Source organism: Ammodytes marinus, assembly GCF_949987685.1.
Source record: "Ammodytes marinus genome assembly, chromosome: 21".
Classification (NCBI taxonomy): domain Eukaryota; kingdom Metazoa; phylum Chordata; class Actinopteri; order Uranoscopiformes; family Ammodytidae; genus Ammodytes; species Ammodytes marinus.
The window spans coordinates 26255829-26282196 of NC_137225.1; the positions used below are offsets into that span (position 1 = coordinate 26255829).

General features: G+C 41.7%; 2 protein-coding genes across 2 annotated transcripts in view; one reads left to right on the forward strand and one right to left on the reverse strand.

Annotated features, from left to right (window-relative positions):
• Positions 1-2477, reverse strand: part of LOC307267613 (histone-lysine N-methyltransferase 2D-like) — a gene marked incomplete at its 3' end in the record, with an annotated part of 98169 nt that extends 95692 nt beyond the window's left edge. The window contains exon 1 of the mRNA XM_080049972.1: positions 2352-2477. The remainder of the gene's footprint in view (positions 1-2351) is intronic.
• A 1879-nt stretch (positions 2478-4356) lies between these two features.
• LOC307267614 (uncharacterized protein) lies at positions 4357-26321 on the forward strand. The gene is made up of 24 exons (XM_080049973.1): positions 4357-4406; positions 5601-5692; positions 6157-6252; positions 7692-7862; positions 9226-9336; positions 9857-9964; positions 10334-10408; positions 10619-10851; positions 11602-13507; positions 14211-14384; positions 14487-14660; positions 14850-15023; positions 15615-15788; positions 15875-16051; positions 16306-16479; positions 16652-16822; positions 17438-17484; positions 18883-18989; positions 19365-19420; positions 20779-20993; positions 21613-21884; positions 22534-22647; positions 23168-23309; positions 23921-26321. The coding sequence occupies exons 2-24, from the start codon at positions 5601-5603 to the stop codon at positions 24244-24246; spliced, it is 5289 nt and encodes a 1762-aa protein (XP_079906099.1). The 5' UTR covers positions 4357-4406; the 3' UTR covers positions 24247-26321.
• The last annotated feature ends 47 nt before the right edge of the window (positions 26322-26368 follow it).

Consider the following 26368-nt stretch of genomic DNA (forward strand, 5'->3'; position numbering starts at 1 on the left):
AAACAGACTCCACTTATAAAGCTCTTTTCCCTGGTTTTTCACAGACTCAAAGCGCTTTACATTGTTTTGTACACATTCACCCATTCACACACACACACATTCACACACCGATAGCAGCAGCAGCTACCACGCAGGGTGCAAGCTAACTATCAGGAGACATTTAGGGTTCAGTGTCTCTTTGCCCAGGGACACTTGGACATGTGGCGGGGAGACGGGGGATCCAACCACCGACCCTGTAACCCAGTGGACGACCGAACCGCCCTACACACTTCACCACAGACGCCCATCATGTAGTCATCAATCTAGCCTCCTGAGACCAGCCATATCTCACAAGCTTCAACGACTACATGAACCAATCAGGGGCTGCCTTCCACTAACAGACAGACAGTGGGGAGGGTCCGGTCTGACTGGAGGCTAGATTGATGACTACATGAACCAATCAGGGGCTGCCTTCCACTAACAGACAGACAGTGGGGAGGGTCCGGTCTGACTGGAGGCTAGACTGGAGGCTAGATTGATGACCACATGAACCAATCAGGGGCTGCCTTCCACTAACAGACAGAAAGTGGGGAGGGTCCGGTCTGACTGGAGGCTAGATTGATGACTACATGAACCAATCAGGGGCTGCCTTCCACTAACAGACAGACAGTGGGGAGAGTCCGGTCTGACTGGAGGCTAGATTGATGACTACATGAACCAATCAGGGGCTGCCTTCCACTAACAGACAGAAAGTGGGGAGGGTCCGGTCTGACTGGAGGCTAGATTGATGACTACATGAACCAATCAGGGGCTGCCTTCCACTAACAGACAGAAAGTGGGGAGGGTCCGGTCTGACTGGAGGCTAGATTGATGACTACATGAACCAATCAGGGGCTGCCTTCCACTAACAGACAGACAGTGGGGAGGGTCCGGTCTGACTGGAGGCTAGATTGATGACTACATGAACCAACCTCACAATCTGATACCTGTCCGTACTGTGTATTCACTGATAGAAAAAAAAACAAAGTTAATATACAGCCTAGACTCTGTAAACTGGCATGTTGCTAGCTACAGTGGCCCCTTTGTTTACATACCAGTTTACAGAGCCTAGGCTGTGTATTAACACTGGATTTTTTTCCCCCTCCGCGCACAAAGGTAGCAGATCATGAGGAGATATTCACAGATTTTGACAACAAGCGTTCTCCAGAATCACTGACTGCACCTTTAATAAGAAAGATAAGATAGTTTTCTTGGTCAATTCAATTATTCGTAAAGTTTTTCATCTTTGTGAAAATGTCTTTGTTTATTCATGTATGAGAATTGTATGTGTTGTTAGACAGACAGATAGATAGATAGATAGATAGATAGATAGATAGATAGATAGATAGATAGATAGATAGATAGATAGATAGATAGATAGATAGAGCAGTTTTGTCCAGGTCATTCTTGGAAAATGTTTTATAATCTAAATTAATTGTTCCTGGTTGAATAAAGGATATGTTGAATGACTGAAATGTAGTGAACTGTGTCAGTTTCAAGGTGTAATAACTTTAGAATCTGCAAAGTGACAATACACATGTTGAAATTCACACCAGATCCATTCATTAATATATTGATAACAACTGAGCAGGCAAGTCAGTTAGCCAGCAGTTATACGTACACTTAAATGTAGCCCTAACAATTACTACACTACTACTACACCTTATAGTGAAGCTAATGTATTTCAGACCTTTTGATTATTGCTGTTGTTTATTAGTATTGCCGAGTTTGTGCCTCCATTGTCGGATGCACTTATTGGAAGGCATGCCTCAGCTAAAGGGTTAGGGGTTAGTGTGTGTGTGTGTGTGTGTGTGTGTGTGTGTGTGTGTGTGTGTGTGTGTGTGTGTGTGTGTGTGTGTGTGTGTGTGTGTGTGTGTGTGTGTGTGTGTGTGCCTCAGCTAAATTAAATGTAAATGTAGCATAATGTAAAGTTGTAGCGGCTGAAAACATGATAAATAAACATAAATTACAGAGCCTAGGACAGTGTGTGTGCGGTTGAACCATTACATAACAGTCTATTACTCAATAATAACCGTTCACTGACACTCTCATTGCGGTAAATTCGCTTTAAATTAGTCTAAATTTCAGCTAAATGCAGTTTAGCATTTTTTGCCGCTAGCTTCCCTTCGGACCGCCCAGTTGACTGATGATCACTAGCTAGCATTATTAGCTTCGATGCTAGCTAGCTTGTTGGGTGAAGCGCGGGGACGAAAAACGGTTCATCCCCCGGTCGCTGTTACCGTTACCGACCGTGAAAGGTGTGTGTGTGAGTACGGTAGTGTCATACAGGTGTGGAGAGACACACAGGTGAGAGAATAGGCAGGTGAACTTACTGATTTGATGCGATTCGCTTTTTCCTATCCAGGTTTTAGCGACTTAACGGCCACAAACGGCCCAAAACGAGCTCGTACCGCGGGTCAGACCTGGCTCACACGCCGTGCTCCAAGGGGACATTCCCGGGTACAGTTTATAGCTCCATGGGGTAAAAGAGCCTGCCGAAAAATATGTTTTTTTAGCGCTGAAAATAGGCGACAAATTAAAGTTGTAGCGGTAGCTCCGTCATGGAGGCCATGTTTGGGAGCGACCGAACCACCGCCTGCTGCTGCTGCTGTCAGCGGAAGGAGCAGAAGAAGTAGGTCCTTAGAAAACGGTCACTTTTTTTCCCTTTAGGTCACTTAATATTTGAATGAATAGGACTATATATTTTGTTACATTCTTTTTATTTTATTCTGCGTATTTTTTATATTTATTTATATTTTTAATATTTTTTTAATATTTTTTTTAAATTATTATTTTCACTTTTTTGTAACATGATTTTTATTTTATTCTGCTTATTTTTGAAGTATTGGGTTTGTTGTGTTGTGTTTAAAGAATTTTAAAATAAATAAAATTGAGTAGCCTAACTTTAAAAAAACACATTTTTGAATATTAAATGTTCTTTTTAAAAAAAATATTTAACAGAACTTCACGTCTCACGCCCGCTGTGTGTGTGTGTGTGTGCGTGCGTGTGTCTGTGTGTGCGTGTGTGTGTGCGTGCGTGCGTGTGTGTGTGTGCGTGTGTCTACGGTGGAATCGGTGAATTTGTTTGTGTTGTGTGAAAAGTGTCTGACCCCGCGGAGTGATATCTGCTGCTCTGGTGAAGCGGCTTCTGTCATCAGACCTAAAGACCCGGACTGGATCCAACTGGAACTGGACTACTGTTATGACGAGACCCGAATAATGCATTCTCAATTTCACACTTAAACTGTTTTAGAATTAATGATATCAGGCAGTAGTTCTAAGATCTAACAAAACAAAATGAAAATGTACATAACATTTTTATGGACAAATGTTCCAACAAATCCAAATAAACAAACAATAATTCTACTAGACAGTTTCATATAATTACAGAAAATGTGGCATTGATAACTCAATGAAATGGGGAACAATAGCCGGTAATAATGTCTGGATACAGCTACAAATTACAAATGATTTATTTTATGTTTTTGCTTTTTCCATGCTTTATTAGACAGTGTGTAGAGACAGAGATGAAATGTGTCAGAGAGGGGAATGACATGCAGAGAACGACCCGGGCTGGATTCTAACCAGGGTCTGCTGTGAAGAGGACAGACAGACAGACAGACAGACAGACAGAGAGGGGAATGACATGCAGAGAACGACCCGGGCTGGATTCTAACCCGGGTCTGCTGTGAAGAGGACTGAGACTCTATGGAGGGGAGGTGAGGGGGGTGGGGGAGGGGGGGGGGGGGGGGTGGGTAGTCTAACCACTACACCACGAGCACAAGTATAATATGTCAATACAATTTTAATAAAACTGATGACATGATTTATTGTTTTGTTTCACTGTGGTAAACTGTTGTATTGATAATATCTCCTCATGGTCCACTACCTTCCCGTACTGTGTGTGCACTGAAAAAAAATCCAGTGTTAATACACAGCCTAGGCTCGGTAAACTGGCATGTTGCTAGCTACTATGGCCCTTTTGTTTACATACCAGTTTACAGAGCCTAGGCTGTGTATTAACACCTGAATTATTTTCAGCACACACAGTACAGACAGGTAGTGGATCATGAGGAGATATTCACTGATTTTGACAAAGTGATTTTGTCAACAAGCGTTCTCCGGAATCACTGACTGCACCTTTAATTGTATTATTGACTATTGTTATGCCCCTGTAATATGCGTAGAGTTGCCTAATTGTGTCTGAAATGTGCGGTAGAAATGCACTTCCATTGCCTACCACAGGAGGGCGCCACCTGACAGTGAGAGAGTGTGTGTATGTATGTGTTATAATACGCCCGTGAGTGTGTAGAGGAAGTGGCTGAAAGCAGGAAGAGTTGACAGCTGTTTTATGACAGTCTAAAGTTGAGAGCGACAGAGCAGACACGGTAAGAGTCTCTCTCTTTACTGCCAGGGTTTGGGCTTAAAAACAACTAACAGAATGAATACATAAACTCATCAAAATGTGGATTATTTTATGTCTTATTAAACAGCTGATAAATCCTTATGTTTACTTTAATGTAGTGACAGGTTTAACAGGCCTAATGTGGACTGTCTCTACTGTAACATGGCCCAATAGTAGCCTGTTAAAGGTGGAGTCAGTGATTCTGGAGAACGCTTGTTATCAAAATCACTTGTTGTCAAAATCAGTGAATATCTCATGATCCACTACCTGTCTGTACTGTGTGTCAGGTGAGCCCTCTGTTTGCATAGTCTAACCCTTTGTTTACATACCAGTTTATAGATCCCAGGCTGTGTATTAACACTGAATGTTTAAAGGTGCACTACGTAACTTTGTGTGTGTCAGAGAAGTGAAACATTTACTAAGTTATATTCTCATAACTGAATAAACAAACTTTCCTCAAAGGAAATTGTGATCCCTGGAACACTGTTTGAAGTTAGAAAGCGACCACATTTAAAGCACACACACACACACACACACACACACACACACACACACACACACACACACACACACACACACACAGGCAGACGTGTAACTTAAGAGTGCAACATTGTAACAACGACCCATAATGTAATCACTGGTTTATTATGTGACAAAATACTGAGGCCAAAACGTTATAACTTTTTATGAACAACTTATTAATATTATGTAACGAGGGGGCGCTCCGGTGGTGTAGTGGATAGAGCGTGTACCATATTGGCTCCGGCCTTCGTTGCAGTGGTCGCGGGTTCAAATCCCACCCGTGGACCTTTACTGCAGGTCATCCCCCCTCTCTGTCTGTCTCCCCATTTCAACTTTGTACTGTCTAATAAAGCTTGAAAATGACAAAAATAATCTTAAAAAAAATATATATATTATGAAGCGAGAAAAATATTTTTCTCTTATTATTATTATTATTATTATTATTACTATTATTATTATTATTATTATTATTATTATTATTATTATTATTATTATTATTATTATTATTATTATTATTATTATTTTCTTATATATATATATATTTACTGTAGATATCTATCTATCTATCTATCTATCTATCTATCTATCTATCTATCTATCTATCTATCTATCTATCTATCTTTCTTTCTTTCTTTCTTTCTTTCTTTCTTTCTAGATGAGCGATCATGAGGACGTTGCAGAGGCTGTGAAGAAGAAGGAAGAAAAACCTCCAGACTCCAGTAATGAACCTGGACCTTCAGACACACAGTGAGAGAAAACACAGACAGACAGACAGACAGACAGACAGACAGACAGACAGACAGACAGACAGACAGACAGACAGACAGACAGACAGACAGACAGACAGACAGTGCAAAGAATGCTATTTTTATATAGTTTTTCTTAATGCCTTTGTCATGGGTACGCTCACCCAGGAACAACAGCTGGCGTGGATAAAAACACTACCGCTTTTGTCCAAAGGTGTCGCTGATTTTTTTGTATTTCTTCAGTCCCAAAGTAAGAAACTGTTTCTACTGTAAACTGACCTGATGGAAGATGATGTAATAAGTATGAAGGACAGTTGACTACTTTTTATTTTTTTGATTTAATCCAAGAAGAACCTACTTGTGTTTGTTATGATTAGATATTACGTCTTAATTATAGCTATAACTGTGTAGCAGACACTAATGTAATAACCTTTCAATTTTTTATTTTTTTATATTTGTCTCCAGGTTGGTAGTGCGCCAAGGAAGGACATTTTCTGCAGCTGAATGGGCCAAATTGATGGCGCTTAAATGGGAATTAGATCAAATACCTTCAGTCCCAGAGTAAGTCACTGTTTCTACTCTAAACTGACCTGATAGATGACTATGAAGACTATTAACAACTTTTTAAGATTAAATTATATATTTTTTTAAATGTATTTCAAGAAGAACATTTGCTTGTTGACCTTCTTGTGTTTGTTATGATGTGTTATGATGTGTTTGGTATTTCTTACCATACTAAATCTGACCCCAAGAATTGGGACATCCTAAATCTTTTTTATTAGAGTTTTTCTCAGTCGCTTTGGTGCTTTTCTCACATCACTATTAACATTTGCACAGCAGTTAGTGCATTTCTCAAAACAATTAGTGCAAACTGCAAAACCTAGTGGATAACCTGCAAAAGTACGTCACTTGCTCAAAATGGATCGTCTATTCCTCAAAAGCAAGTATTCATGTCAATGAAACTGCCAGTGTCATCAAAATGAGAAGTCTTGACACCATCGTTTATGAACAAGATAGTCAAATGGCTTTGTCATGTTTTCATTATGACAGTTTATTCTCTCAGTGTTTTCCAATGCAAAAAAAAGGTCAGAACTCGGTGACACTACCTGAAAATGCTCAAGACAGCACTCTACACTACTTGTACAGCCATTCGAAAACTACAGTAAAGTTACACATTGCTGTAGTTTGGGGAGTAAGTGAGTACAAGACACTGAATACGTATGTTTCACATTTTTACTGTATATGCTCTTTGCAATTCTACAGCATTGTGCAAAAGAAAAATACACTTCAGTCACTTATTTAGAACAAACATAAAAAACACCCTTTTGGTAGAGCTGTGCACAAATGTGAACAATATAACAGGACATATTGTAACTGAACATATATAGGTAAATCATTCTGGCACATCCAGACGTTCCTGTCTGTCTGGCCACATATTTTCATCTACATCACAATGGATATTATCCCTTGCAATGCAGCGAGGAAAGTATCTATGATAAAGAAAAGGTATAAAATTTGCTTGACAGAATTTGATAACTAGTTCAACAATTTTGTATGTAATGACTCAAGCAATGAAATGAAGACTATTAGTTTTATTGGGAATGACTATTCAGCATCCATAAGTATAGTTCATTTTGACTGACATGACATAAGCAAATGACAATGTTATAAAACAGCAGAGAATTGTATGAAAGCAACAGATACATGTCCAAAAGCGTTTGCAATTTGTTCAGAGGAAGGAGAAATTGCTACTATGATGTGCTCAAATGACTAAATGTTGCAGAGGTTGAACTAATAGTTATGAGAATTTTCATTCTGATCTGAGAAAAGCGCCAAAGCAACTGAGAAAAACTGTAAATGGGATTACGGCATGAGGAGCCAGCATTTTTTTTATTATTTTTGATTTTATTTGACATATAATCCTAAAATCACTTGGTTTTAACAATTTTCTCTTGGTCTTCACTCAAAATAATGACGTTTTTCAAAACATTTGTCTTCAGTATGGATTTCAATGTAGCTGCATCGAGGTCTGCAGTCTCCAGGTTTATGGACCTTAAGGACCAAGGACCGAGTTCAGAGTCACGAGCGTCTAGCGATCTGTCTGTGAAGAGTGACTGGTCCAAACAGTCTCCTCCAAACTTCAATGACCCTGGACCCTCAGAAAAAACAGTGTAAGAGACTGTCCCCTTATATTTATCGGGTCCGATATGGCTGCAATCTACGTATCAAATATCGAACTGACAACTTTAATTTAAAAAAAATAAAGATTTTTGTCATTTTGAGAAAACTAAATTCTTTTAACTATGAAATAATTTTAATTTACAGAATTGGACCATAGCTATGTTATTCATTAATATTAGAATTAACAATTCAATAGTTGAGTTCTGATGTTCTGCATTCAAACAGTTCAAAGCTGTTAAGATAAACCTTGTTGCATTTAAGTATATTTGTTGATCTTCTAGAATTGCTGTGTTGCTTAAGCCTTCCTAACCTTACACATAACATCACCACCAACAAAGAAATTTAGAATAATTATTATATCGGACAGTATCGGTATCAGACCATATCCAAAATCCAGATATCGGAATCGGAACGAAAAATAGTGGATCGATGCCTGGGTTTGGGGACTGGTCAACCTGAACCTGGATCCTCAGGCACAAGGTAAGCAGGCAAAATAGATTTTTAGCCTGTGTTGTTTATTTAATTTCATTTGCACTGGAAACAGCCAGAGTAGTGGAGAAAGGGGGTTCACGGGGCTCTGATATTTATTGTTTAACGGTTGTCGTCATCGTTGTCACCTTCATCTTTGACTAAATCTAAATAAAATCTCCCAATTCTGATTACTTTGCTCATTTAATATCCTTTCATTTGTCAGCCATAGTACAGCGCCCCTGGAGCAGTTTGGGGTTAAGTGTCTTGCTCAAGGACACAATGGTAGAGATGGTGGGCACCGTAGATGTAATAGCAGCCACCACTAGTTTACTACTAACACCCTCCTGTCCGGTGCTGGGGATCCAACCAGAGACCTCATGGTTACTGGGAGGAGGAACCAGAGACCTCAAGGTTACTGGGAGGAGGAACCAGAGACCTCATGGTTACTGGGAGGAGGAACCAGAGACCTCATGGTTACTGGGAGGAGGAACCAGAGACCTCATGGTTACTGGGAGGAACCAGAGACCTCATGGTTACTGGAAGGAACCAGAGACCTCATGGTTACTGGGAGGAACCAGAGACCTCATGGTTACTGGGAGGAGGAGCCAGAGACCTCATGGTTACTGGGAGGAGGAGCCAGAGACCTCATGGTTACTGGGAGGAGGAACCAGAGACCTCATGGTTACTGGGAGGAGGAACCAGAGACCTCATGGTTACTGTGAGGAACCAGAGACCTCATGGTTACTGGGAGGAGGAACCAGAGACCTCATGGTTACTGGGAGGAGGAATCTCTTTCCTCTTGGCCAGTTGGTGTTAACTAGGTGAAACCAGTGGTCTGTTGGTCTTAAATCATAACTACATGTTTCAAATATTTTTCTGCAGAATTACCCATTTGCAAGGACTGAGATGGTACTCTGGAGCGTACAACAGTCTGTCTGACTGGTCCAAACAATCTCCTCCAAACTTCAATGAGCCTGGACCCTCAGACACAGGGTAAGAGACTGTTCCCTTATATTTATGGATGGGGCCGATCTGATGCAATATCGGTATCGGGTCCGATATGGCTGCAATCTACATATCGGATATCGGACTGACAACTCCCATTTAAAAAAAATAAAGAAATTTTTTTATTTTTGTCATTATTAGAAATCTAAATTATTTTAACAATGAAATAAATGTAAATGTTAAGACCACAGCTATGTGATACATTAATATTAGAATTTAGCAATTCAAAAGTTCTGATGTTCTGCATTCAAACAGTTCAAAGCTGTTAAGATAAACCTTGTTGCATTTAAATATATTTGTTGATCTTCTAGAATTGCTGTGTTCATTAAGCCTTCCTATTATGTTGGACAGTATCGGGATCAGACCATATCCAAAATCCAGATATCGGAATTGGATCAGAACGAAAAATAGTGGATCGATGCGTCCCTACTTTTTTTTTCCAACTTTGTTTTTTGATTTTTACTTGGACTTCAATCAAAATGTCTCAAATATACTTCTCCAAACATAGGTTACACGGGGGATCAGGCTCTGGGGCCTTCAGTGGTCGGTCTGTGAAAAGTGACTGGTCCAAACAATCTCCTCCGAACTTCAATGAACCCGGACTCTTAGACACAGAGTAAGACACTGTTTCTACTGTGACGTTGTTAGTTGGATAAAATAGATTAAACTTTATTAGGGTCTGGGACACACTTACTTAAACACTTGAATATTGCGTCAAATATAAGTTATAACTGGTATTTAATGTCCAACTCTCATCTACACTCGAATTTGGGTAAAGAGACTTCAGTCCGAACAGACACGGATGTGATCAGCCAACATGATGTCTAATGAAGGCCAATCGTTAATCTTGATGTATTTTCTATGTTTTTACTATCTCTTCAATGCAATTTCTGATGTCTAATCTTGATGTATTTCATGTCCCTGTAAAGCACTTTCAGTGGCCTTGTGTTTGAATTTGGCTAATGAAATAAACTTGCCTTTTCAGTATGATGAGCCTGTTTTCAGAAGCATTGAGATCTCAGAGTGGAGGCTTCCTCCCTTCCTGGTCCAACGACACAACGTAAGTTTCCACTATAAACCTAATGGGAGATGAATCAATGAGTAGCAACTTTTTTTAAATGTACTTTTCTTATTTTTTATTCAATACAAGAAAATAAAGTTGTTTATTGACATTCTTGTGGTGATTGCAGATAAAATGTGATGAGTGTTGTTAGCAAAATTTCCAGAATAGAAGGTCTGTCATGAGATCAATGTCTTTTTGTCTCCACAGAGAGATGTTGAGTGATGTTTCTGTGGAGGAGCAGCCGTCCTGCTGTGCTTTGTGTCAGGACGTCCTGAAGGATCCGGTCTCTACCAGCTGTGGACACTGGTTCTGCAGACGGTGCATCACCTCATACTGGGACCAGTCTGATCCATCAGAAGACTCCTCCTGTCCCCAGTGTGGAAAAAGATCCAGAACCAGACCTGGACTCCAGTCAGCCAGTCAGACCAGCGTTATACAAAGTAAGATCTGTGAGCTGAAAACAGAATACCTATTTTTTTCTTAACTTTGCAGCATGAATGTTTAAAGGTGCTCCGAGGAACTTTCAATTTGTGTTATTTCTAGCGTCCCCTTTGGAAAAAAGTGGTAGTGTTTTTACCATGCCAGCTGTTCTATTTTTGTTGAGGATTTATGATCATCAGTGGAAAAAGTGAGACTGTTTCAGCAAGTTCCTTGTAGATACTTTAAATGTTCTTGTAATGGTGCAAATGACTAAGGGCGCGCTCATACTTCTCCTACAGATCTGGGCCAAGGAGAACACTTGCTTCTTGCTTACACGTCATCCCATCATGATACCACAACACTCATTGATTGATGGCATCACAATACGTCTTTTTGATTTGAAAACCTGAAGCTTTGGGTTTTAGTGTGTTGTATCTAATTGTTTTTGAATATGATCATCTGGACACATTTGCAGTAAACATTCCACTTCCACTTAAGACCAACAGCAACCCTTCTTCTAAATTTAGTTAAAATGTGCTTGTTGCTCCATGGAGGTATTGGGTGGAGGGGAACAGTCAGATATAAAGTGAGGTCAGGACTCTGTCTATGCTGGTGCTCCTACTTGAGCATCGTGAAGCTCTTCCAACCGGGCCAGGGCCCAGGAAGTACGGGGAGAACACACTAGACTTTTCAGGCTTGGGCATTTTATGATTGCCTAGTCCTAGTGTGAGTGCACCCTACTTATTCTTTCTTTCTTTCTTTCTTGACAGTTGATGGCAGTCTGCAGGAGGTTCTAGATGAACATAAGATCAGTCTGAAGAGGAGATGTGAACGTGTGACTGAAGGAACTGATAAAGCAGGAAGTGGAACTCTCCTCAACAGGATCTACACTGAGCTCTACATCACAGAGGGACAGAGTGAAGAGGTTAATACCCAACATGAGGTCATGCAGCTTCAGACCGCTTCCAAGGAGAAGACCCTCCATGACACTCCAATCAAGTGCCACGAAATCTTCAAAGCCTTACCCGACCAACAGGGACACATCAGAGTCGTCCTTACAAACGGTGTTGCTGGAGTTGGAAAAACCTTCTCGGTGCAGAAGTTCACTCTGGACTGGGCAGAGGGCTTAGAAAACCAAGATGTCAGTCTGCTGATTCTGCTTTCGTTCAGGGAGCTGAACTTGATCAGAAATGAGCAGTACAGTCTTCTCGAGTTGCTCCATGTTTTCCATCCAACATTACAGAAGGTCACAGCAGAGAAACTCGCTGACTGTAAAGTTTTGTTCATCTTTGACGGCCTGGATGAAAGCAGACTTTCACTGGATTTCCACAACAATGAGGTTGTGTCTGATGTCACACAGGAATCATCAGTCAACGTGCTGCTGACAAACCTCATCCAGGGGACTCTGCTTCCCTCGGCTCTCATCTGGATAACTTCCCGACCTGCAGCAGCCAATCAGATCCCTCCTACATGTGTTGACAGGGTGACAGAAGTACGAGGCTTCACTGACCCACAGAAGGAGGAGTACTTCAAGAGGAAAGTCAGTGATGAAGAGCTGTCCAGCAGCATCATCTCACACATCAAGACAACCAGGAGCCTCCACATCATGTGTCTAATCCCAGTCTTCTGCTGGATCACTGCTATAGTTCTGGAGCACATGTTGACTACAGACCAGAGAGGAGAGCTGCCCAAGACCCTGACTGGCATGTTCTCACACTTTGTGATGGTTCAGACAAAGAGGAAGAAGCAGAAGTATGGAGAGGGACATGAGACGAGTCCACAGGAGCTGACGGAGGCCGACAGGGAAGTTCTTCTGAAGCTGGGGAGGCTGGCGTTTGAACAACTGCAGAAAGGAAACATCATGTTCTACCAAGAAGACCTGGAGCAGTGTGGTCTGGATGTCACAGAGGCTTTGGTGCACTCAGGAATTTGTACCGAGATCTTCAAAGAAGAGAGTGTAATCTTTGAGAAAACTGTCTACAGCTTTGTTCATCTGAGCATTCAGGAGTTTCTGGCTGCAGTCTACATGTACCACTGTTACACCAACAACAACACAGACGTACTGAAGGACTTCCTGGGAGAAGACTGGGACAACGGTGATTCATCCCTCGATGGGGATGTCTTACTGGATGATGATGATGATGATGAGGATGATGATGAGGAGGACGATGAGGAGGAAGACAGTTCTGCTCAATTTGATCCCAATGACCGATCCCCAGTGGCCTTTCTGAGGCTAGTGATGGAAAAGGCACTTAAGAGCAAAAATGGCCACTTGGACCTGTTTGTTCGCTTCCTCCATGGCCTCTCTCTGGAGTCCAACCGGAGACTCTTAGGAGGCCTGCTGGGTCGCACAAACAACAGTCCACAAATCATCCAGAAGGTCATCAACAACCTTAAGGAAATGAACACCCACAAAATACCTCCCGAAAGAAGCATCAACATTTTCCACTGTCTGACGGAGATGAACGACCTCTCAGTTCATCAGGAGATCCAAGAGTTCCTGAAGTCAGAGAACAGATCAGAGAAGGAACTCTCTGAGATCCACTGCTCTGCTCTGGCCTACATGCTGCAGATGTCAGAGGAGGTTCTGGATGAGTTGGACCTGAAGACGTACAACACATCAGACCAAGGAAGGCATCGGCTGATTCCAGCTGTGAGGAACTGCAAAAAGGCTCTGTAAGTCCATAATTGAATACATTACAGTGCTGCTCTCATTTGGCGCTTTTCATCACATTAAATGGTACCTACTCTATTCTATTCTTCTCTACTTTTCTTATTTTGTACCTGGTAAAAGTACATGATACTTTTTGGTCCATCGAGGCAAAAAACTAGTGATTGGTGATTGGTCAGAGCGTCATCAATGGGCCGCCTCCTGTCCTGCAAACCAAACAGCCAAGCTAATGAATTTCCAGAGAGAGCTCAATGCCCAAATGTCCCATGTCCAATAATTCTGCAATGTCCCAAAACAAAAGAGGAACTTTCCGACATTTGGGTAGTCATATACAGTCCAATATTGTCCAAATATGTCAAAAAGGACAGAAGCTGGAAGGCAGCTTCTGATTGGTTCATGTAGTCATCAATCTAGCTTCCCGAGACCAGCCATATCTCACAAGGTTTTTCATCGATCCATTTTGACGTCAACGACTACATAAACTAATCAGGGGCTGCCTTCCGCTAACAGACAGACAGTGGGGAGGGTCCGATTTGACTGGAGGCTAGATTGATGACTACATGAACCAATCAGGGGCTGCCTTCCACTAACAGACGGGTCTGGGCTCCTCCCCACAGAGAATGGAGAATGTCCAGACTACTAAATGTCAGTAAAGTGCCCAATTGTCCGGTGGTAAATATTTTGTTTTACATTAATGCATTTCTACAGACTTTCTGGCTGTGGACTCTCAGATACTCACTGTGAACTCTTGGCCTCTGCTCTGAAGTCCAACCCCTCCCATCTGAGAGAGCTGGACCTGAGCGCGAACTATCTGCACCATTCAGGAGTGAAGCTGCTGTCTGTTGGACTGAAGAGTCCACATTGCAAACTGGAAACTCTGAGGTCAGAAAGTTTTTCAAGAAGAATGACAAAGGCTGGAAATGGTGGAAAAATGCGCACGTTCTGTGTATAACTCCTGTCCTGATGTGTGTCCTCCAAATTCAGGCTTAATAAATGTGAACTGCCGGACAGCTGCTGCATTTTTCTGGGCTCAGCTCTGAAGTCGAACCCCTTCCACCTGAGAGAGCTTGATCTGAGTGACAACCGGCTGCAAGACTCCGGAGTGAAGCAGCTGTGTGCCGGATTGGAGAGCCCACAATCCGGCCTAGAGATTCTGAGGTAATGTAATCTAACTTTAGTTAAACAGGGACAATGTACAGAAGAAACATTCGCCTTTTTTAGAGCAAGGAGAGATGCATTGTACCAGGTTTTTTAGCAAATTGATATTTTCCACCTGAAGTCGCTACATAAGTGGAGTCCATTTACTTTTACTATTTACCAAATCATCGTTCTTTGTTAAATATCTAGATTGAGGCACTGTAGCTTGGCGGACAGGAGTGGTGCTTCTCTGGCCTCAGCCCTGAAGTCAAACCCTTTCCATCTGAGAGAGCTGGACCTGAGTGACAACAACCTACAAGACACAGGACTCGAGCTGCTGTCTGCAGGACTAGACAGCCCAAAATGTGGACTCAATACTTTGAGGTCAGACGGGTCTTAATCAGCGTTTATTTTGTAGTTCAAATGTATATTATTGTGAAATTATTGTTGTCAGTTAGTTTGAGACTGATGTTATTCTAATCCCCAGTGACAACAAAGTTCCTACGGATCATTTAAGACTTAGTAAAATTGTTCTTTAATTTTATTATAGGAGGCTTTAATAAAGTCTTAAAATGTCTCAAATGTCACTTGCCTTAATAAGTGCTAAAATCTTTCAATTTGTGATGCAAGCGTGAAAATTGGCATGAGCAGTCTCCATGGGTCACTTGACAAGACATTTTCGAACTCACAATTTCAAATGTCTCAAACATTTTTCTTGTCAAGTGACCCATGCAGACTGCTAATGCCAATTTACACACTTGTATCATCAACTGAAAGATTCCTATGAAAATAAGCACTTAGCACCGCTCCACTTTAAGCTGTAGCAACACTGAATAAAGTAATCGAGACATAATGAACATTAAATATAAAAACTGTGATTGGTGCCTATCAATACTGAATGTCACATCCGATACCTGAAAAGATCTAAGAGGATTATGAATTGATTTGAATGCAAATACTGTATTCTTTATCCAGATTATGGAACTGCAGGTTGTCAGAGCTCGGCTGTGCTTCTCTGGCCTCAGCTCTGAAGTCCAACCCCTCCCATCTCAGAGAGCTGGATCTGAGTAGCAACAAGCTGAAGGATTCAGGAGTTAAGCTGCTGTGTGGTTTTTTGGAGAGTCCACACTGTAGACTGGAGACTCTGAGGTATAGAATCTCTCTTTAACTCTATATGAAGCTTTACTTAAACATCAACAGTAGTTAATCATGTCAATATATTCTATTCTCTGTAGACTGTCACGTTGTCTGGTCACTCATCAAGGCATTGCTTCTCTGGCCTCAGCTCTGAAGTCCAACCCCTCCCATCTCAGAGAGCTGGATCTGAGTCACAATAACATGTTGCAGGATTCAGGAGTGAAGCTGCTGTGTGGTTTTCTGGAGATTCCACACTGTAGACTGGAGACTCTTAGGTTAGAGAAAACATTACCAAAACTACATGGGCATGTAAACACGACTGGTTTAACATAATTCTGCTGATTGCCACCATCGCTACGGAACAGCAGTTATATTACAATTATGCCTTGTTGCTTTTTTTCAGTTTCATTTTAAATATGGTGGTCACAAAGTTCTAGTTAGTGTAGTTGGTCAGAGTAACCCTTAACCAACACCTAACCTGTGCTACTGACACATTCATTCAACCTGTTGTTTTTTTTGCTTTTTTCAGATTGAAATTCTGCAGGTTGTCAGATACCAGCTGTGCTTCTCTGGCCTCAGCTCTGAAGTCCAACCCCTCCCATCTCAGAGAGCTGGATCTGAGTCTCAACAAGCTGCAGGATTCAGGAGTGAAGCTGCTGTGTGGTTTTCTGGAGAGTCCACTATACAGACTGGAGACTCTGAGGTTCGTAGCGAGTGGGTCGATGCAAATTAGTTCATTTGTTGAACTTATTAATTAGAAAAACCTACAATTTCGCTGCACTGACTGATTTGTTGTTAATACATCCTTACAGTGACCATTTCCTTGTTGCAAGTGAATCTGAAATGTGTTATGTTCATACGTCTTTGTTCTCTAGTGTTAAAGGTACACCCATGACTGCCACTGCAGTCCAGAAGATGAGTGATAGTGTGGAGAAAGAGGAGGAAGTTTTAGAGTCTGCGGTCTCCAGCTGTCTGTCTGTGAAGAGTGACCCATCTAAAGACGAACCTGAAGACATCAGTAAAGAACCTGGATCCTCTGACACACAGTAAGAAACTGTTTCCACTAAATTGACCTGAACTGTTGATACTGTGATAGTACACACCTGTGTTTACAAAATGTTTTTCGAAGTTAGTAAGTAAGAGACTGTTTATGCTGATTTATGTTACTGTCTGACGATATCAGCCAGATTCATCATTCTTCGGGAGTTTTCTAGACAATCGCTGGTTGTATGTACAATTACACCTGTAGTAATATTTCATCTGTGTTCACTCCCATCACAAAACGTTTACTGCAAAGCTGTGTATTAGAGCAGAGAGGGTGGCTGTAGAGATAGGTGTGTCATCAGCGTAGAAATAAAAACAGGGGTTGGCAGATCATTTTGCAGAGTTGAGAGAATGAAAAGTAGTGGCCCAAGTACGTAACCCTGTGGGGTTTAGAAGTTGTTCATTCAGGGTAAGGTGTGATCACAAACATTCTCTTCAGTCGGAAAGCCAAAATGTTGTAACAACAACTTCTAACAACACTGATGTTCATGCTTACACGAAACACTGTAAGGTTCATTTTACATGACTAAATAAATAGAAGAGGGGAAACAATCTAAACATCTACGATTTTGTGTGTGTGTGTGTGTGTTTGTGTGTGTGTGTATTTATTCCTTCAGAGTGGACGGTAAAGAAAATGCGACTGAACCTGACAGACAGGAAGTGGGTGAGTAAAGTCCTGTGACCTGTTAGTAAAGCAAGGCTCTAACTGGAAGACAGACGTTTGAGATATAACCCACTGTGGTTAATCTCCTCTGTAAGGGTTAAGAGTCTTGTGTTTAGAGGAAAATGTCGGCGCAGCTCTTTGTTTATAGTGTGGAGTTTCATTGAGGTATGGGCTTTTCACACGGAACGCGTTTGTCGCCCCTGGCAAGGCATTCTCAATGGAGAGGCGAGCGGGCAGAGAGAAGGCACAGCATTCTGTCAGGCTGCACGACAAGCGGGCGCACTCCCGTGGAACTGTCTCTATCTGTCTGTCTGTCTGCCTGTCTGTCTGTCTGTCACGCGGGCGCACTACCGTTGAACTGTCTCCTCCGTGCTCGTCGAACGCATGCACACGCTCGTAGGAGCCGTTGGAAAAGTTGAGAACTGTTCTGTTTGTCGCGGCGGTTGAAAAATCACAGTCGCGCTCTTCCGCCCGTCACTTCACACGGGGAGCGCAAAGTGAAGCCACGGGGCCAGGCGACAACGCGAGCGGAATGTCGCCTACCGTGTGAAATGGCCTTTAGTCAGCGGGCTACACTCAGTGCGTTTACATGCAGACTCATAATCGGGTAACTAAACGAATAAGACCTCAACAGGACTTTTAAACTGCATGTAAACACCTTTATCCGATCTACTTCGGACACAAATCGGCACAATAACGGACAAGAGAAGTCGGATAAGAACACCTAGATAAGTCGTTCATTGTCGGCATTCTCTCTGCATGTATACAGGGATCGGATCGGACATCTCGTTCTGTGCTTGTGTGCCTGCGCGTTATAGGCTACACCATGGGTTGTTGCCGGAAGAGAACCGAACGTGGCTCTTTTTAACACTTGTTGAAAGCATGGTTGAAAGGGCTACAGCGCCATCTAGCGTAATGGAGACAGCCATGCATTGGACATTTATCCGATTCCTGAAAGGCCATGTAAACTCAGACAAGTGACACGGTCCGTTAAGTGTCTAGTTCGATATATGTGATAATCTAATCTAGTTGTGCCATGTAACCGCACTGACTGTGTCCCCTGATGTCCAAGAGTTGAGTTTTATCTGCTCTGTCAGTGCAGCTACATGGCACAACTAGATTGGATTAAGACTAGACACTCGAACGGACCATGTCACTTGTCTGAGTATACATGGCCTTTCAGAAATCGGATAAATGGCTGTCTCCACTATGCTAGGTGTTCTTATCCGACTTCTCTTGTCTGAAGTAGATCGGATAAAGGTGTTTACATGCAGTTTAAAAGTCCTGTTGAAGTCTTATTCGTTTAGTTACCCGATTATGAGTCTGCATGTAACCGTGTGTCCCCTGATGTCCAAGAGTTGAGTTTTATCTGCTCTGTGTGTCTGTCGTTTTCTTCAGCTGATCTGTCCTCATCAAACCCAAACCTGGAGGTGTGTGAAGAGGATCAGCCGAGTCCTGGTGATCCAGAGAAGCAGCTCGCGTGTGGAGAAGCTCTCAACACAAATGTCAGTTTTTGACTTGATCATTTGTCATTACCTTCTAAATTGTTGATGTGATGATTGGTCAAACATTTATGGCAAAGTAGACACTACGGTAAATGTCATGTGACTGTATTTCTGTTCAATCAAATTAGTTTAAATCCCTCATAGCAGACGTATATGGTCCAAGAGGCTTTTTTGTACATTGAGCACATTGAGCTGGACTTGTTTTAAAAAAGTCAAAATAATTGGACTAACAGCGTAAGGGGCGTGGTCTTTCAAATATTGTATTTTTGCCTTCAGGATTGCACATAAATGCACTTGAAGCGGTAAGGACCCTGTCACCTGTTTCCATCTATATGTGCCATCTATTAAACTAATTTGTGCCATTTTCTTTTTTAGGAGAAATTAACTTTCACTCCTGACCTGCTGACTGAGTCTAGAAAGATTTCGTACAGGTAACAAACGCCTAACCAACCCGCCGACTCCTACATGGACCAAGCTGTGTTGAAATGTTTCACACACAAACAGTACAGACACATCGGTAACACTTTACAATAAGGGTGCATTGATTAACTGATAGTTAATGCTTGTTTAGCGTTAACTAAGCATTTACTAACAGCTAATAAAAGTTAACTAAAGATGCTATCAGGAACTTTGAAATATTTCTGAAACATTCAAATTTTTCCTTTGATCATACATTACATGTAACAGCAAACGAGACCATCAGTGCAAAGAATAATATTTTTATATAGTTTTTCTTTATGCCTTTGTCATGGGTATACGCAGAGCCGGCCCGAGGCATAAGCGAACTAAGCGGCCGCTTAGGGCCCCCGACCGCCCTGGGGGCCCCCCTCCAAAAAAAAAAAAATTTTTTTTTTTTTTTTTTTTTTTTTTTTTTAGTTTGTGTGTTTGATCATTAATAGCCTAAAAATGTAATCAGTTCATCTGGGAGGAAATCCGAAATTATCTGATCATGTCACGTTCACATCCATGCACAGTGTGTATTGAGTTTATTTAAAAACAATTGGAAATGGGGCTGCCCTCAGTTGCCCATACACTGTGTATAGTCTATAGCCTATTTCAGCCTCGTCTGTGGAAATAAAGATACAGTAGCTGGACAACAGAGTTCTTCTGCTTCGTTCCTCTCACTGCATTTAAATGCATTCACTATAATACAGAGAAATATGTCCCGTAAAAGAAAAAGAGCTCCAAGCCCAGAGGACCCTGCATACTATTTTATTTTATATTAATATTTTTATGGAAAATCCATGTGTCCTTCTTCAATAGCTTCTAATTCATCTGACCCATTGTCTCCAAATTATTTGTTCACACAAAATTTCTCAGATTTAGCCTCTTAATTTTCCTCTCAAAGTGCACCAGATTCATGCATTTCACTTCAAAAAGGTTAAAAAAATCTCCCGGGGGGGCATACCCCCGGACCCCCCTAGGAGGGTCTGAATCTCGGCTGTCTAATACTTTCGCACAGCCGCACAGTGGAGGCACTAGTGGAAAACACTGGGTGTGTGAATGATATTTAACAAACATCTATAGTTTCAGCAGCGCTAACATTGGAGGGGGGCCCCCCTACTCATATTTCGCTTAGGGCCCCCTGAAGGCTTGGGCCGGCTCTGGGTATACGCTCACCCAGGAACAACAGCTGGCGTAGTAAAAACACTACAAATTTTGTCCAAAGGGGGCGCTAGAAAGGACAAAACCTGAAAGTTCCTCGGAGCACCTTGAATGTACCAGTATTGTAAAGTGTGACGGACACATCCATCAGGCCTTGTTATATTGACTCTGTCCTCCTCTGCAGGTTCAGGTGTCCCGGTCCAGGTGTGTTCCATTGTGCTCTGACCGGATTGGTGTTCGTGATGACCCAGGAGGCGGAGCTTGTCTACAGGATCGTCCAATGGGATGAGAGCATCCTGGAATCCACTGGCAAGATGGCCGCCGGGCCGCTGTTCAGCATCGAGTGTCCCGAGGGCGCGATCAGTCAGCTCCACCTCCCACACTGTGAATCTGACCAAGGTAAAGATAGATAGATAGATAGATAGATAGATAGATAGATAGATAGATAGATAGATAGATAGATAGATAGATAGATAGATAGATAGATAGATGGATGGATGGATGGATGGATGGATGGATGGATGGATGGATGGATGGATGGATGGATATATAGATAGATGGATAGATAGATGGATAGATGGATAGATGGATAGATAGATAGACAGATAGATAGATAGACAGATAGAGAGAGAGATAGATAGATAGATAGATAGAGAGAGAGAGAGAGAGAGGTAGGTAGGTAGGTAGGTAGGTGGACGGGCGGATAGTCTCGATTTCAGTTGCATTCTCATGGTAAGGTCAGAATTTGCCCTGCATAGTCACAAGATGATGGAACGAGAGATTCACATCACAGATGTGCAGCCGCAAGATCTGCATTAACTGCGTGATGCTATCATGTCAATATGGACAAACACGATAGTATGGCATGAAGAATTAAGGCAGTTCTGAAGGCCAAAGGAGGTCCAATCCGGTACTAGCAAAGTGTACCTAATAAAGTGGCCAGTGAGTGGGCGTATTGTATGTAAAGTTGAAAAGGTTTATTGTCAGTTAAATAAATGACCCTCTGTGTGTGTCCCAGCCGGCCTGCCCCCTGGCCGGTTCTCTGTGGTCCACATGTCAGATGAAGGGATGAGCCTCCTGCAGCCGCAGCAGATCACTCAGACTCATGTGTTGGTCCGTGTGTCTCACTGCTCGGCCTTCGGTCTGGTCTGGAACATCATCTCCAGTCTGTGGAACAACCTGCTCCCTGTCACCGGGCAGATCCTGCTGTTCCTGGGCCCGCCCAACCCAAAGACCCAGAGACAGAGACTCATGGTGCTCCTGCTGCCCTGCAACATCCCACTGCACGAGGTAATATTTCACGTTATATATATATTATTTTTTTATTCATTTCTGGCACTTTTGCCTCTATTAGACAGGTTTGAAGAGACAGAGATGAAATGGGGCAGAGAGGGGAATGACATGCAGAGAACGACCCGGGCTGGATTCTAACCCGGGTCTGCTGTGAAGAGGACTGAGCCTCTATGGGGCACGTCGAAACCAAATTTCCGTAAAGTTTATAATGATATTGATAATGGATTGGATTTCTATAGCGCTTTTCTAGGCCCTCAAAGCTCTTTACAGGGTTCCAGGTTCCATTCATTCACACACAGTCATACCGGTGGTGGTAAACTACGATAGTAGCCACAGCTGCCCTGGGGCAGACTGATGGAAGCGTGGCTGCCATTCAGCGCCTACGGCCCCTCAGACCACCACCTCAAACATACAGCAGTCAGACACATTCAACTTAAATGACAATATCTTTAATTTGTAATGATAAATATGCCGAACTCTTTTCAGATGCTTTACCATCATGAAACTAACTCCGAAAATAACACACTTTAGAAGGATTTAGTGAATTTGGGTTTACAGGGGCTTTAAGTGATAAAGACGTGTGTGTGTGTTTGTGTGAGTGTGTGTGTGTGTTTAAGTGATAAAGCTTTTTGTTGTGTGTGTTCAGGTGAGCGCTCAGCAGCGACATTATGACAACGTAAGGACGACGGCCAAATGCAAACTGTACAGAGATCACAGCTACAGTCTCTGCTGTCCTCAGGCTCTAAAGATTCAACCCGAAGTGAGTCTTTATTTTTTCTTATTTTAGTTTATCTATAGTTTTGAGCACACACACACACACACACACACACACACACACACACACACACACACACACACACACACACACACACACACACACACACACACACACACACACACACACACACACACACACACACACACACACACACACTTTCTTCAGTTTTGCACAAAATATAAATAATGTTCCTCAAATTGCATATTTCAATTTACTTACTTTTTTTCATACTGTTTTGTTTTGCCCTACCTTTTGCATTATTAGTAGTGTTTATACCACGCCAGCTTTTGTTCCTGGGTGAGCGTATGCCCATGACAAAGGCATTAAGAAAAACTATATAAAAATAGCATTCTCTACACTGATGGTCTCGTTTGCTGTTACATGTAATTTATCATCATCAGAGGAAAAATTAGACTGTTTCAGAAATATTCAAAAGTTCCTCGTAGAGACTTTAAAAATGGCTATATAAAGTAAAGTAAATAAAGCCTTACTTACTTTCCAGAGAGCAGATTTTGACCTGGAGTTTGGGCCAAACTACCATCCCATGTTTGACATCCGCCTTCCAACAAACACAGAAGAAGTGACGATCACTCTGCAAGACGACAGAGAGAGAGAAGTGTGGAAGAACGACGTGGATCTGACCGGTAAAGTCCAGTGTTGAACTTTTGTGTGTGTGTGTGTGTGTCTGTGTCTGTGTGTGTGTGTGTGTGTGTGTGTGTGTGTGTGTGTGTGTGTGTGTGTGTGTCTCTGTGTGTGTGTGTGTGTGTGTCTCTGTGTGTGTGTGTGTGTGTATGTGTGTGTGTGTGTGTGTGTGTGTGTGTGTGTGTGTGTGTCTGTGTGTGTGTGTGTGTGTGTGTGTGTACTATATAAAAATAGCATTTGTTGCACTGATGGTCTCGTTTGCTGTTACGTGTAATTTATGATCATCAGAGGAAAAATTCGACTGTTTCAGAAATATTAAAAATGTCCTTGTAGACACTTCAAATTAAAAAGTTTGTACATTTAAGACGGAGTGTTTGTTTTTGTGCATGTCCAGCAGATCCTGTCTGTCTGTCTGTCTGTCTGTCTGTCTGTCTGTCTGTCCGTCCGTCTGTCTGTCTGTCTGTCTGTCTGTCTGTCTGTCTGTCTGTCTGTCTGTCTGTCTGTCTGTCTGTCTGTCTGTCCGTCTGTCTGTCTGTCTGTCTGTCTGTCTGTCTGTCTGTCTGTCCCTGTGTATTATGTATTATTGTAAAGTGTTTTCCTCTTCACCCTGTAGATCCTACTCTCAGTACAGAAGAGGTTCCTCAGCCCTCATCACCACAGACAGGCCTGTCATCAGTCCGCTCACAGTTTGTAGAGTCTGTGTCTGGAGCCAATCTGAAGCAGCTGCTGGATGAACTCTTACAGCGAGGAGTTATTAACCCTGGAGAGATGGAGACAGTGAACAGCAGAGGAACCCGGGCAGACAGAGCTCGGGATGTGATCGACATGGTGACAAAGAAAGGAAGCAAAGCCTCTTCAGACCTGCTGGACATCTTCTGCAGAGTGGACCCACATCTCTCCAACACTCTGGGACTCAAACCAGGCAGGAACAAGCCTTAAAAGTCACCTATACGAAAAAAATGCACTTTGAAATGGTTTTCCAACATTATTATTATTTTTTTTTTTCGTTATTTTTACTTTTTTTTTGTGTTTTCCTGCCAAAAAAACAACACACGTTAATAGTTAATACAGTTGTCCACACATACACGGATATACAGTATACAGCTCTGGAAAAAATTAAGAGACCACTCCAAATGTTCAGTGTCTCTCGTTGTACTATTAAGAGGCATATGTTTGAGTAGAATGAACATTTTGGTTTTATTCTATAAACTACTGACAACATTTTTACCAAATTAACCCCCAAAAGTATTGACATTAAGAGCATTTCCATGAAGTAATGTAGAGATGAAGATTGAAGAAAAATACAGACTGGTCTCCTAAATTTTTCCAGGGCTGTATATATGTATATATTTTTCAACGATTATTTTTGGGCATTTTTTCTTTATTATATATATTTTTTTTTGGAGAGACAGATCAAATTGGGTTGACCGACATCTCTTCGAAACTCTGGGACTCAAACCAGGCAGGAACAAGCCTTAAAGGTCACCTATACGAAAATATGCACTTTTTGGAGGAGGAGGAGGAGTAAGGGACATTTATCAAGAAACCCGTGTGTATGTAGACATGGCCTGATGCCTGATGAATAGGAACGACCTACAACATTTCACAACTCGACAAAATGAATGTTTGATTTTCTTTCAGAATGCTAATTTAAAACGAGAACCACTTTATACAAGTTTGTCACATATTGTCTGTGTGAATATCCGATTGGTTCATTTGTGGTCATCTTTACAGGAGGGGCATTTAAAAAAAATGGAATGTCATTGAAAAGTTTTTTTTTTTCTGTGATTTAATTCAAAATCTGTAACTTTCATACGTTAGAGAAAGTTACTAGATTTGTTGCACATAAAGTCAAATACTTCAGGCCTTCATTTGGTGACTTGGCAGCCAATGGATTTTTGTTTTGTGTTGGACAAAAACGGGAAATACCACGAAATGAGCAAAATCCGCTTTTGGTTGGTTAGTCATTTTTTTTCAATTTACGTTTTTTCTTGTCTTTTAAATGCAATTCCTTTACATTTTTAACAATGTGTTTTTTCTTTTTGTTTGAAATGCAATTTAAAAGAAATGTAATGTGTCTAATCTTGATGTATTTTATGCCCCTGTTAAGCACTTTGAATTGTCTTTGAGTGCTAATTTAAAACAAGAACAACTGTATATAAGTTTTTGTCTCACCGGTCTGTGTGAATGTCTGACTGGTCCATGTGTCGTATCATTATATATTAAAGCCTGAAAGTCTCCAGAAATAATGTGATGAAAACTCAAATATTCAAGGCAACTGTCTGCTCTAGATTATTTTTTAGTTTTGAGGCTAAAACTAAAACTCTTAAAGGTGCTGTAAGCGGAATGGTTCTTTTAGCTAACTTCCTGTCAGTTACTGCAGTTAGCAGTCCCCTCGCTCGTCCCTATGTCACCACATTAATGCACTGCAGTCTTCCAGCAGCGAGTTATCTAGCATCATCTTAGATAGGCCTAAGTAAGTGTGATAAAACATGATAAAAACCATCAAAACAGACATTGGGAAGGATAATTACCTGCTCCGCCATTGTAGGCGCATAAACATTCACCCATCTGTCGCTCTGCACGAGCACTGGCAGAGAGACGGGTGTCGGTTTCTAGCATTTTCTTTTCTGATTGGATATCAGTTTCGGGATCCCCAAAAAGTTTATTTTGCCGATTACATGCAGAGCGGGTGACTGAGAGATCGGCTTTATGAAACGCACACACTATGTAAGTGATCACTGTATGAATAAAGAGCGATTTAACACTTATATTAACATAAATATATCACTTACTTCACCTTTAAGTTTGAAAGAAAACTGCCGACATTTGAGCAAACTACAAGTTATTATTTCTGTTATGATTTTTGCACTATGAATAATGTTTTGTACATGTCAGTCACCTATCTATGATATCATGTGATTGTTTGTCCATTGTGTTTCAATCAAGCCCTGAAGAAGACCCATGCAGTGTGTGGTCGAAACCTGTCGGCTTTTGTTATATTATTAACCTGATGAGCCCTCACTATTAATTCACTATTAAAGGCTTTCAACCTATCCTT